This window comes from Girardinichthys multiradiatus, chromosome 13 (assembly GCF_021462225.1).
Source record: "Girardinichthys multiradiatus isolate DD_20200921_A chromosome 13, DD_fGirMul_XY1, whole genome shotgun sequence".
Classification (NCBI taxonomy): Eukaryota; Metazoa; Chordata; class Actinopteri; order Cyprinodontiformes; family Goodeidae; genus Girardinichthys; species Girardinichthys multiradiatus.
In genome coordinates, this window is record NC_061806.1 from 13,180,449 (window position 1) to 13,193,197 (window position 12,749).

Consider the following 12,749-nt stretch of genomic DNA (forward strand, 5'->3'; position numbering starts at 1 on the left):
ATCACCCTAAGCTTTAGCTCCCTCAACACATTCTCTAATCAGATTCAGTCTGGCACGCTGGCTGGGCCACTCCACAACCATGAAATAACTTCCAGTCAGAAGAAGCAGAAGATTACTTAAAATTTAAATCCGTCAGAATATGAATAATTTTGAGCCCAAAAAGACCTGAAGGTGGTGCAACTTCAGTTCTTATCGTTTGCTTTTAAATCACTGTGAGCCTAATGCTCCGCTTTGTGAAACTGATTTAATGTAAGCATAACTTTACCTCTGATGTAAATTAAATAAGCATCTATGCAGTTATTTCAGTTGTGCTTACACATACATTTCTCAGAGAGGAAAGTTAGAAAATGCTTCCTAGGCTCCTCTTCTGCAGTGTTTTTCTGTGGTATTGGACGTTGGAGAGGCAGCATTACTCTGAAAACCCGTCAACGTCTCATTAAAAGGACCATACACTGTAGGAATGTTTTGAAGAAAATATTTTCCAACTTTGTAACAGGAACATTCAGAATCCTTGGTAGACCTTGATACCAGTTTCCTGACCATGTTTGACTGGAGCCAGACCAGTTTGTCACTTCTATATGTATATATTTTTTTAAGATTTATTTGGCGCTAGCGGCCATCATTGACAGGGGGTGGAGAACATATAGCAGGTCTCACGGTCGTGAATCAAACCCTAGATGGGGGTACCTGTATATGTGGCCCGATCTACCATTACATCACAGAATGCCCCCATTTGTCACCCTTGAGCCTAATTTCTGAATCATGTCTCATAATGCTTGCAGAATATGTGTTTGACTCTGTGTTTCTGAAATGCTCTATATGGCAACACTTCTTCCTCTAAAGTCTGCGTATCTCTTCTACCGGTAGTAAGGCTTTCATCCTGGCGCACATGCTGGCTCTTAGAGTGTGCACCGACAACAGGCTGTACAGACTGGCCCCTCTTTAGCCTACAGGATGTGTTGTCCACAATTCCCACGCAGTAATGTAACTTTAGATTCATTACATCATGGGAGAGCTCTATGTTTAATCGATGTTCACCATAAATCCGCTATAGCTTAGAAAAGGTGTTACTATTTCTGGATCTTCCTCATGTTTTTTCAGCCGTCAGCGGTCACTCACTCCAGAGATCATAAAAGCCTAGAAAAATGAAAATGAATATCATCTGATTGTTTCCTTAAACTGTTTTCAGAATGTGAAGCTACACTAGCAACATCCCCTAATTTAGAAGAAAGGGATTATTTTACATAATATTTTAAAGAGGTAAGTTTAGGTAACCACTGGAGAAAGTCTATTGCTCACTTATGGACTAAAAAACAGCTATGGTCTGCATAAAATGTTTTCTGGGTTCAAACACAAGCAGTTAACATAACTTTGAAGCAGCTGGAGGCCATGGATCAATTGTCTGTAGGACCTTTGGTCAGCAATGTCTCTCCACCAGTTTGCATCCAGTCTACACAGTAAACAACAGCTGTAGTGGCCGAGGGGTGGGAGTAGGTCCCAATGAAGCAAAATCAAAACAATGATCTACAAAACAAATTGAAGGAATTGCACTCACTCAAAAGCCCTGTGGCTTTTCTGTGTTTATAAAGTTACTTTTATTGGATTCAAAATAAGCATTTCTGTTGGAACATTTAAAACTCTATGTTGTCTTTGTGACAATTCCTGGTGAATACTGCCCAATATTACAATTAGAATGTTTACTACATTCAACAAATACAGTTACACCTCTTAAGGGTTTACAAGGTTGGCAGGATGTACTCAGTAGGCGAGGGCATGGATGATCTTGAGTAAAAATACATACCACGGTTTCATGAGATCATGGTACTTCCACAGATATTAAAAAACAAAGACGTGGAACAAGATCCAAATGCTTGGTATAAAGCAGAACATCATTGTTAAACAATGTTCTAAATTTGGTAGCAGTTTTCAAACTCTTACAGCTGGTTAAGCTATCTGCTAAGGCCTGCACAGAGTAACTAGCACATCAGTGTGTGAAGTGCTGGTTACCAGTGTGCAGCAATGCTCGTTTCCCCACTGCAACCCTGAACAGGACAAAACAGACTGACTGAGTGAGTTGTTTGGTCTACTGCAAGATGTTTTGTACCTACCAGGTAGACGTTTCTTCCTCGTTTTGACAACTGATGCATTAAAAGGATTTTCTCTATTTCTACTCATAGTCTACTGCAATGAAATGTAGGTTTATGACTGCATTGTATGATATCTACCTGCAGGAGTTAGTTAAAGACATGGGGTCATTGTCTATTAAAGTTTATGAGAACAAGAGCCCTAAATTCAGAACCAAACTGCAGGGGAATGAAATGTTATATTAAAGTTCTAGGTAGTAATACTACTGAGTTATATTACTTGTGATATGTGGGCATTTTGACAACTTAACTCTATTTTTCAGGAAATTCTTAACTAGCTAGAGAAGTAAACTGACATACAATTGTTTAGGTAAATAGGTAGAAAATTATTTGTTTGCAGGGAGGAAATGGCAATGCGTAGGTGCAAAAATGGCAAAAGACAAATTGACCCAGACCAGTGTGAGTTGTCAGGATGAACAATAGTGTTTTTAACAATGTGGAAAGCTCTAGGTTTTATTACAATTAAACATATTGTGTGCCAGATGAATTCCATTATCAACTATTGCACAAAGAGTTTTGCTTTCAGCACTGGACTTAACGGGACAGAGCCTTTCAAGGGGGGCGGTGGCATCCCTTGTGTATGACTATGTGTGACACCATAAGTGGCTTTGAAGCACTTTGGATTGCAAAGACAGCTTTGCAGAGTGGATCTGGAGAGCGAAAGTAGAGTTTAGCTTGCAGCTGTGTGGGTGTCGGTGCTTTTGTCAAGTGAAAAGTGTTGTTTGGCGACAAACACTCAACCGCAAACACAAGCTATTGTTTCTCGAGTGCCTCTTTTGTATTTTATGAAATATTTTCACAAAGGAAAGCCCACTCAGAACTGTTGTTGTTGATATCTCAAATTGATTGCTTTGCTGCTAGATGTTTTAGAACGGGCCGTGGATTTGTTTTGTCATATCTGCGTTTGCGTCATGGGGTATCAGCATGGCACCTGGAGAATAATCCTAAAGTGTTGTTACATTAATTTTAGCTAAATAACATACTTCTTCTTGGTAGCACTGCCATCCAAGTCAGTCCCTTTACATCCATTTAAAGCAAATCGATGCAGTCGATTCATTCACCTAGTTCTTTCAGTCCATTGGAGCTCCTGTGCTTTTCTTCTCAGGCTGCGAACCCTTTCAATAATCTGCCATCCTTCACAAGAAGTTTGGACTCATTTTACCACTCTTTGTTCTTATGGAATAACAGACAGGCTTATCTGTGGTGATGAATTGGTTGTATGGTGAGGTGTGCGTATTTATTACTGCTGTGCGCAGAAGAATAGCAGGAACAAATAAGGGGTGGATTTAGAGTCGGGTGCCGGGCAGCCGAGGGAGGGGAGGATGTTGTTGTAAGTGTTCTGGCTTTATCAGCGAGCCGACAGAAACCCAACCAAAAGCAGCACTAATGCTCCTAAAATTACAGTGCACTTTTATCTTTCTCCGCAGATCAGGGCATGAGTGGGTGAATGTGGTGTTTTTAAGAGGTAGACGCCACCACCCATTGTGTGCGTGTGTGTGCATCTGTGGATCTGTGTGTATCCTTTGGCTGGGTTTCTCAAAGGAAGTCTTGCATTTCCCTCAAAAGCTTATCTGCAATCTTTGGGAAGAATCTTCTCTTTTTGCTCTTTTTCTGAAATTGCAGTGTAATGTAAAGCTGCCGTATGTGTGCCTGTGTGAGTACACAATCCCCGCAATTACATGGCAACATGCACACGTAATGACTTCTTAAAACTCAACTTAAACAGCCTAATTGAGGCCAACTGATAGTGGTATTCTGCAAATCTAAAATAGGTCCTCTTACTTGTGTGACTGATTGCAGAGCTGCTTTCTGCCATGATTTGTGGGTGTTTTTGGGTTCTTATTATTATTATTCTTGATAGATTTTGAATCATGCTTCTGTTTATTATTTTCCTGGTCATGCTTTAGTTTTTGTCTTCTAGTTCATGTTTTGTCAAGTTAGGTTTTTGGATCTGGTTGTGCTTTAGTTTCATGTTTTTCTAGTTATGTATTCAAGAGTCTCTTTTCTGCTCCAGCCATGTTTTGTTCTCTCCTGTTTTCAATCATCTTCATTCGGTTCACCTGCACCTAGCATTCAGTCTCCTCATTTCACCTGGTTCTTGCTCCATATATACACCTCTGTTCTGTTCATTCCTCGTGGAAACATTTTGGATCATTCATTCACTCTGTTCATGTCTTGTCCTTTTGCTCATGCCAAGCCTGTCTTGCCAGCCTGCCCATGTCTGCTTTTGCTATCACTCTCTGAAGTAAGTTTTTTTGTTCATTAAATCATTTCACCTACTGTCATGCTGCCTGTCCGTCTGCATTCCGGGGGCCTCCGCTACACAAGCCGTGACACTTTCTGTCGACAACTGAGTTAGTTTCTGCCATTTGCAACATTTCTTTTTTCACTTTTACGCTCAGTTGATTTTAATGAAAAGTGAAAACTCATGATTTCGTTGCAGCTCATTGACAGTTTGGTAGATTCACTGCAAAGTCTGGTTCTGTGGTGACAGATATCTAGCTATCAGTGGGGAGGGAACAGATGCTGTGATATTTCCAACAGTGTGACTTGCATCACCACAGATAAAAAAAAAAAAATGAGATAGATCTGAAAACCATGAATAAAATTGGAAGTTTGCCTGAACTTTAAATTACAACTTAAAACCTGTTAAAAACAACATGCACATAAAGATATTAATGGGTAACCATGTTAACTTGAAAAGTTCAAATAAGGCATTTTTTTGTTATTGACTTGACGGTTAGATTAATATATTTCAGTATTTCAGGATTTTTATGTGAAGTTCTGCTAAAACCTTACAAAGAGTTTATATCATACCTGGAGTCAATAACTCTCTTTGTTTCTTAATTTAGTACATGGAAATGGAGGTCCGTGGTGATGCAATTGTCTTTCTGTGTGAAACATGTACTCAGACGGAACATGCAAAGTATTTGTGATCAATGTGTCTACCTAACGGAAAAATTATGCAGAGTAAACCTATAAAATAGCACTTAAACCATTAATATGTTCTGCACCACTCGTCTTGTGTCATCTTCCGCTTATCCGGGACAGGCCAGAGCAGGCAGCAGTCTCAGCAGAGACGCCCAGACTTCCCTCCTCCCAAACACCTCCTCCAGCTCCTCTCGGGGAAGCTCGAGCATTCCCAGGCAAGCCAAGAGACATAGTTCCTCCAGCGTGCCGTTGGCCGTCCCCTGGGCCTTTTCCCGGTGGAACATGCCTGGAACACCTCCCGGGGGAGGCGTCCAGGAGGAATTCGAAACAGTCACACGAGCCACCTCCACTGTGGAGGAGCAGTGACTCTTCTCTGAGTTCCTCTTGGATGGGTGAGCTCCTCAGCCTATCTCTAAGGTAGTGCCCAGCCATGCTGCAGAGGAAACTAATTTCAGCTGCTTGTATCCGAGATCTCGTTCTTTCGGTCATGACCCAAAGTTCGTGTCCATAGGTGAAGGTAAGAACATTGACTGGGCAGTAAATTGAGAGCTTAACCTTTCGGCTCAGCTTGCTCTTCATCACAATAGACCGGTGCAGCGTTCGCATTACTGCGGCAGCCTCACTGATCCGTCTGTCGATCTCCCGCTCCATTCTTCCCTCACCTGTGAACATTCTTGAAGTCTTCCACTTGAGGCAGGAGCTCCCCTACAACCAGGAGAGGGCAAGTCACCTTCTCCAGTCAAGAACCATGGCTTCGAATTTGGAGGAGGTGATCCTCATTACCACCGCTTCGCACTCAGGTGCGCACCTCCCCAGTGCATGCTGTAGATCTTGACTAGAGGGAGCCAGCAGGACCACCTAATCTGCAAATCTACTGGTCCCCAAACCGGACCCCGTTTAGTCTTTGGCTGCGCCTAGAAAACTTGTCCATGAAAGTTATGAACAGGACCCATGACAAAGGGCAGCCCTGCTGCCATCCAACATGCGGGAACAGGTCCGACTTAATGCTGGCAATGCGGAACAAACTCTTACTATGCTTGTACAGAGACTGGATGGGCACTAATAAAAGGCCCCTGACTCCCAACTCCTGGAGTGTCCCCCACAGGGCATCATGAGGGACACAGTCAAATGCCTTCTCCAGGTCCACAAAGCATATGTGGATAGGGCAAACTCCCACGACCCCTCGAGCACCCTGTGGAGGGTGTAGAGTTGGTGTTAAAACAATTCTAAACAAACAAAAACAACCATTATACTGTTTTGCAAGGAGATGGACTTAAAGGCCCAGAAATGAACGTGTTTTTTAATCTGAATCAGAATCAGAAAAAGCTTTTTTGCTAAGTATTGTTTCACACGTATGAGCAATTTGCTTTGGTGGTAAGGTGCTAGACATAGACAAACATACAGCTGACAAATAAATTTGGAAATATGTAGTTAAAAACAAAAGCAAGTTGTGTAGGAATGTTATGAGAAAAATAGAACACTGTGGCAAGTATAAAAAATATACAATAACAACAATATAGAATTAAATGAAATACTGTAGTATTTACATGTGCTGAGATATTCATACTGTTTGCAAGGGGAAAGTGTCAGTGGGGGACCAGGGCCTTGTTAATGAGACTAGCTGCAGACGGGAAGAAGCTATTTTTGTGGCGAGAGGTTTTGGTCCTGATGGACTGCAGCTTTCTGCCAGAGGGGAATGTCTGAAACAGTTTGTGTCCAGGGTGGGAGGGGTCAGCTGCAATCTTTCCCGCTCGTCTCCGAGTCCTGGAGGCATGCAGTTCCTGAAGTGAAAGGAGATTGCAGCCAATCACCCTCTCTGCAGAGCAAATGATACTCTGCAGCTTACCCTTGTCCCTGATAGTGGCAGCAGCATACCAGATGGTGAGGATGGACTCAATGATGGCGGAGTAGAAGTGCACCATCATTGTCTTTGGCAGGCTGAACTTCTTCAGCTGCCGCAGGAAGTACATTCTCTGCTGAGCCTTCTTGGTGAGGTAGGTGATCTTCAGCTCCCACTCAAGATCCTGAGCGACGATGGTGCCCAGGAAACGAAAGGAGTCCACAATAGCGATTGAAGAGTCACAGAGGATGATGGGAGTGTGTGGGGCTGTGCTCTTGATGAAGATGCTGGCTGAAGCTGGTGAACAAGTGTCATTATCTACAGCGAAACAACTCCTCTACTTATATGGACTGAATGGCCATTCATAGAGGAAAAAACCATGACTCTGAAAGCAAATTAAACATCCAGATTATTGTTTATAAATGCATCTCCTGTGGTCTAAAGAAATAAAAATGTAAGGATTTGACCATAATGACCTCTTACATTTGGAGGAAAAAGGGGCAAACATGCATAACTGAGAACACCATCCAAACTGTGAAGTATGGGGGTGGCAGCATCATGATGTGTCTACGTGTTTTGCTGCAGGAGGGACTGGTGTCCTTCACAAAGAAGATGGTATCATGAGGAAAGAACACTATGTGGAAATACTAAAGCAACACCTCAAGACATAAGCCAGGAAGTGGATGAAGGACAAAAACGTTATTATTTCGCCTCAATCTGAATCCCATAGAAAATCTGTGGGTGAAGCTGAAAAGGAACCTCAAACAGAACTGCTGTAACTGAGTTAGACCAGTTCTGTCAGGGAAAATGGGTCAGAATTCCAGCAAACTGTTGGGAGAAGCTTGTGAAGGGATATCAAAAACGACTGACCCATGAGGTACAAATTAAAGAGAAATTCTACCAAATACTAAGAAAAGGTAACACTAAGAAAGTGTAAACTAAATCTGAAAAACAGTTTATTATTTTCTAATTTCCCCTCGGGGATCAATAAAGTATCTTTGAATTGAATTGATTCTAACATTTTGCAAATAGAAATAATTTGTGTAAAAACTGTTTATTCCTGTTTCTGTCATTTGCAATAAAACAGTCTTATTTATGGGCATGTAAGAATAGTACTTTCCCAACACTAAAATAGGTTCTTTGTCAGAGAGGTTTAATACGAGACATTAAACAGGTAAAATAACTATTTCATTTTTACAGTCCTCAGCTAGATTTTGAGCAGTTTCAGGAGAAAAACCTTTCGCTGCTGAAAATGGAGACGTTGAGGCAAAGCTTGTTGATTATTGATGAATTCCATAACCAAGAGGAAGACAGATTGAGGAGCCATCAGCTGTGCTTCATCAGGCACAATAAATATTCAACAGGGACCCAACATGGAAAGTTGGAGAATGCATACACTGCTGCGGTTTCATCACATCCTCCTGTGCCAACTGTCTCCTTCCCCTCAACTTCTGACACAACAAATTTGGTGTATTTTTGTCTGATTGCTGCTGAATGTGAGCTTTACCTTGTCTGTGTGTCTCTTTGTGCTGCTGTTATGCCCTCCCTTTTCCTTACTCTATAATAGCTGGATGAATCAGGCTGGCTTAAAAAAGGGATTGATTGTTCTGGGTTACAATACAGTACAATGCAGGCAGACACACCCCTCTCCCCTGATGACAAATCGAGGGAAACCGCATTAAACACTATTGTCGAGGGTGGGGTTAAGCGGATTAGATGGAGCACAATCAGAAATATGCAAAGTGCAGATGCTTCTCTTTTGTTTTCACAAATGAGTGAAGAGCTCACCCAGTGAAGGCAGGGAGAAATCTGCCCCATCCTTGTACGAGATGTCTGTGAATGTATGCATTTAGAAAATCCGCTTAGATGCAGAAGGAATGTCCTTGTCAATGAAATCCTCCTCTGGGATGTGTAGAGCATTCAGTGTTGCTTACATTCTTGTTAGGATCCAATCTGGGCTCTCGTCTCCTCACTGTAAAGCTGCTGTGGCGTCAGCAGTGACACCCCTAGGGATTCCTTCCCAGACTGTGACTCATATCACGTCTTCTTCATAGTGCTGCTACATTAGTACTCTGCAAACTGCTTCAATCTCATTTTTATTTAAGACAAACGGAGTTCTTGGCATTATCATCAAAAAGCTGAAGTCAGAAAGCCGTCAAACAATATACACAAATTCAAGTCTAGGACATCTTTCTGCTAGCTTCCTCGACAAGGGCAAAATCAAACACATTTCAATAGCAAATCTGATTTTCATTTTACTTTGAAATGACATGTAATCAGACTGCGGCCTTCTAATTTAACGCCTGGGTCTGTCAGCGTAATCATGACTTGGAATAAGTTAAAATGGTTTCTGTGGGTGTTGTGGGCCTGTGAGAGTGCAACTGATGTTCGTGTGGAAGCTCTGTGCCTTCTGATTTGAAGAGGGCAAAAAGACTAAGAGAGAACTCCTTTGGTACCTGGTTGCCCACTTTATCACTACTTGCATGCTAGTGCGTGGTTTCCAAATCACAAAGGATACAGCTGGAGGATTTTTTAGTCACTTTTTGAATGCTTCCATGTGGAACCATCTGATTCCTAGTATCTCAAGCAAATTAATAGAGTTGAAAATTGCAGAACTGAGCAAATAGATGGCAACACACACTGGCTGCACGAGAGGCACGTGTGAAAAAATACAAGGCTACAAAAAAGTATTTACGCCATTTCAAATTTCTTATGCTTTGGCTTTTTTTTGGTCACACTTAAATATTTCAGCCAATCAAACACATTTTAATAACAGACAAAAATAACTTGTGTAGATTTTTAAGTAATTATTTAACTTAAGGGAAAAATATAACCTAAACCAAGCATCACGCATTGCCATCAAGCATTTACAATAACTAAAACACAGCGAGCTCTTTACATCGTTAAAAAGGTCCAACTTGCAAGTCAAATGAACTGCTATTCCCAACTCCGAGCTCACTTCTGAGACAAACAGAATGCAATATAACAAACAGGTGAAAAATTTAAAATATAATTTCTAACTTCTGATACAGTTAAATATTTATTTTAAATCCCGACTGAGCGTTTTTCTTACATTTACCAGGAGATCACTAAAACATTATTGCCTCCAATGCAAATTATTTGTTTTTGCAAAGTTTGTATAATCTTTATATTTTGGCTGGGTCAAAGCTGGTGTAGTCTCATGCTAGTAATGACAATAAGTAGAAAAACAGTTGAATCTTCACTTTATAAATCTACTTGCTAAGGGTATTACTTTGACAGATTAAGGTGTGCTCACATTGGGGAGATCCCTCTAAAGCCACACACTGTAGATTTAAGGAGCAACTTTGTCTGCTGTTCAACCCCATTTCCTGGCCCAGTTTGAAATTATAACTATTAGAGAAAGATTGAATGCATTCAATTTGAGAACTTTCAAGATTTCAAGACAGATTCAGCCAGAGACGTATAAAAACTGAGCAACATAGTAGGCAAGTTTTGAGCTGTGCTGAGTTAATGGCGTAGAGATGTCTGGTTTGATGTGAAGTGACAGTGTGTGTGTGTGTGTGTGTGTGTTCTTGTACTTGTTGCTGAGTGAGAACCATTTTTCGTATTTTTATCGCAAAGTGAGGACATTTTGACAAAGTGAGGACATTTTCCTGGTCCTCCCTTTTTCAAATTCCGTTCTTGGAACAGGGGTTAGGTTTAGGACTAGGGTATGAATTGAGTTATTGTTAGGGTTAGGGTTAGGTATTAACTGGTTAGGGTTAGGGTTAGTGTTAGGGTCAGGGTTAGGCACTAAAAATCAAGGAAAATGAATGGAAGTCAATGGAAGTAACCGAAAGGTCCTCATAAAGATAGTAAAACACGGATGTGTGTGTGTGTGTGTTCCTGTCTTGGCATCACAGTGAGAACCAATTTCCCGATTTCACCATCAAATTGAGGACCATTTGTACCAAAGTGAGGACATTTTGCTGGTCCTCACAACCTATTTTGCTAACGGTTAGGTTTAGGACTAAGATGTGAATTGAGTTTAGGTTAAGGTTAGGGTTAGGCATGCACTGGTAATAGTTAGGTTTAGGGTTATTGTCAGGGTTAGGGCATAGAAAGGGTTGAAAATGACTGAAAATCAATGGAAGTCAATGGGAGTCAACACATGGTCCTCACTACATATAGTAAAACAAGAGTGTGTGTGTGTGTGTGTGTGTGTGTGGGACTCCAACGGTGCGAGTGTGGAAGTGATGCCGTAGCACATTCTACGGGCTCTGTCTGCCTGACGATCTGGACGCCGTCTGTTCATCTGCTTTGTGTTTGGACTCTGTGGTCATTTTATTATTGTTGAGGATGACATGTTCTCACTGGAACACAAAGAACAGTTTCAGAGGTTCAGGATTTCACAGGAAGACGTATTCAAAGCATTTGTATTGTTAGTAGACCTGTGCAAATTGTGAGAAATCAACCACATTTGCAGATACTGGCCTTTGACTTGTACTGTATGTAAAACTGTATGACATCATCATTTTATTTCTGTTTCTTTTCTTTAGAACACAGAGGATCACATGACGTTCCTGATCGCCGTGTCTGCTGCTCTCTTCCTCTTCTTGTCCATTTTCATCCTAGTCTGCATTGAATCTGTCTTCAAGCGGATGCTGCGTCTCTTCTCTCTCCTGACATGGGCTTGTCTGGTCACCATGGGTTACCTGTTCATGTTCTCCGGGGGCAGGCTCAGTCCCTGGGACCAGGTACACTGTACACTGTTGCTCCTACATCTGCTTCTCGCATCTGATTGGGTGAAGTCTGTGTGTTGATTTGTTGAACCATCTTCAGATTGTTTTTGAAATCTGAATTTTGGGTCATTATCTTCACTGAGTGGCCTGGTCACAATGTAGGCCACGGACACTACAAAACTGATTTACAGTGCCTTATTAAAATATTTATACCACATAAACTTTTTCACATATTTTCATTACAACCATAATTTTTAATGTCATTTATTGAGATTTAAGGTGATAGACCACCTAAACCTATGTAGATCTAGCAGTATGTTTAGTGTCATGTTTCTCTGAACAACAATTTTCACATCTCCAACATTCAAATCATTATTTATTTAGTCTGTTAACACATTCTGTTCACTCATCACACCAGAACACAATCTTCCACTTCACCTGTATCTCCTACATGGCTGGTGCCCAACTGCAAGCAGGACTACTTATGTTATATTTTTCAACAATGAGTTTCTTCTTGTCACTCTTCTAGAAAGACCAGATTTGTGGAGCGCCCCATTAATAGCTGCTGTGCCAACAGATTCTCCCATGCAACTTTTGGATCTCTACAGCTCCTCCAGAGTTGCCATGCGTTCCATTTTCAGATGATGGATTGAACAGAGCTTTTAGAGAAGTTCAAAGCTTGGGACATTGTTATACGATCTCACCCTGCTTTAATCTTCTCCACAACTTGCTGTTAGGGTTCTTCTTGGTCTTCATGGTGCGCTGTGTTCACTGATGTTTCTAACCAACCGCCTTTACAGAACAGATCTATTTATTCTGGGATTAAAATACACAGGGTTAGACTTGTGTAGAGTGTCAGGGTCAAGGGGACAGAATACCAACGCACATCACACTTTTCAGATTTTTATTTGTAAAACATTGTAAATACATTATTTTCCTTCTACTTCTAAGTATATGCTTCATGGTAATCTTTCAAATAAAATCCCAACAAAACACATTTAAGTTTGTAGATGTAACGTGACATCATGTAAAAAGTTCAGAGGGTCTGAGTATTTTAAAACTGTTAATTTCTTCTTGCTGAGAAGACTCCCTCCAACATGCCAAACATTTCCTTTCCTTGTGACTTTTACC

General features: G+C 41.2%; 1 protein-coding gene across 4 annotated transcripts in view; it reads left to right on the plus strand.

The window, feature by feature from the left end:
• The window catches only part of adcy2b (adenylate cyclase 2b (brain)), an 88,151-nt gene that overhangs the window by 1,482 nt on the left and 73,920 nt on the right, over positions 1 to 12,749 (plus strand). For all 4 annotated transcript variants that reach the window (XM_047383923.1, XM_047383922.1, XM_047383920.1 and 1 more), the window contains one exon: positions 11,436 to 11,633. In XM_047383923.1, the coding sequence (XP_047239879.1) occupies positions 11,436 to 11,633 (198 nt within the window). The remainder of the gene's footprint in view (positions 1 to 11,435; positions 11,634 to 12,749) is intronic.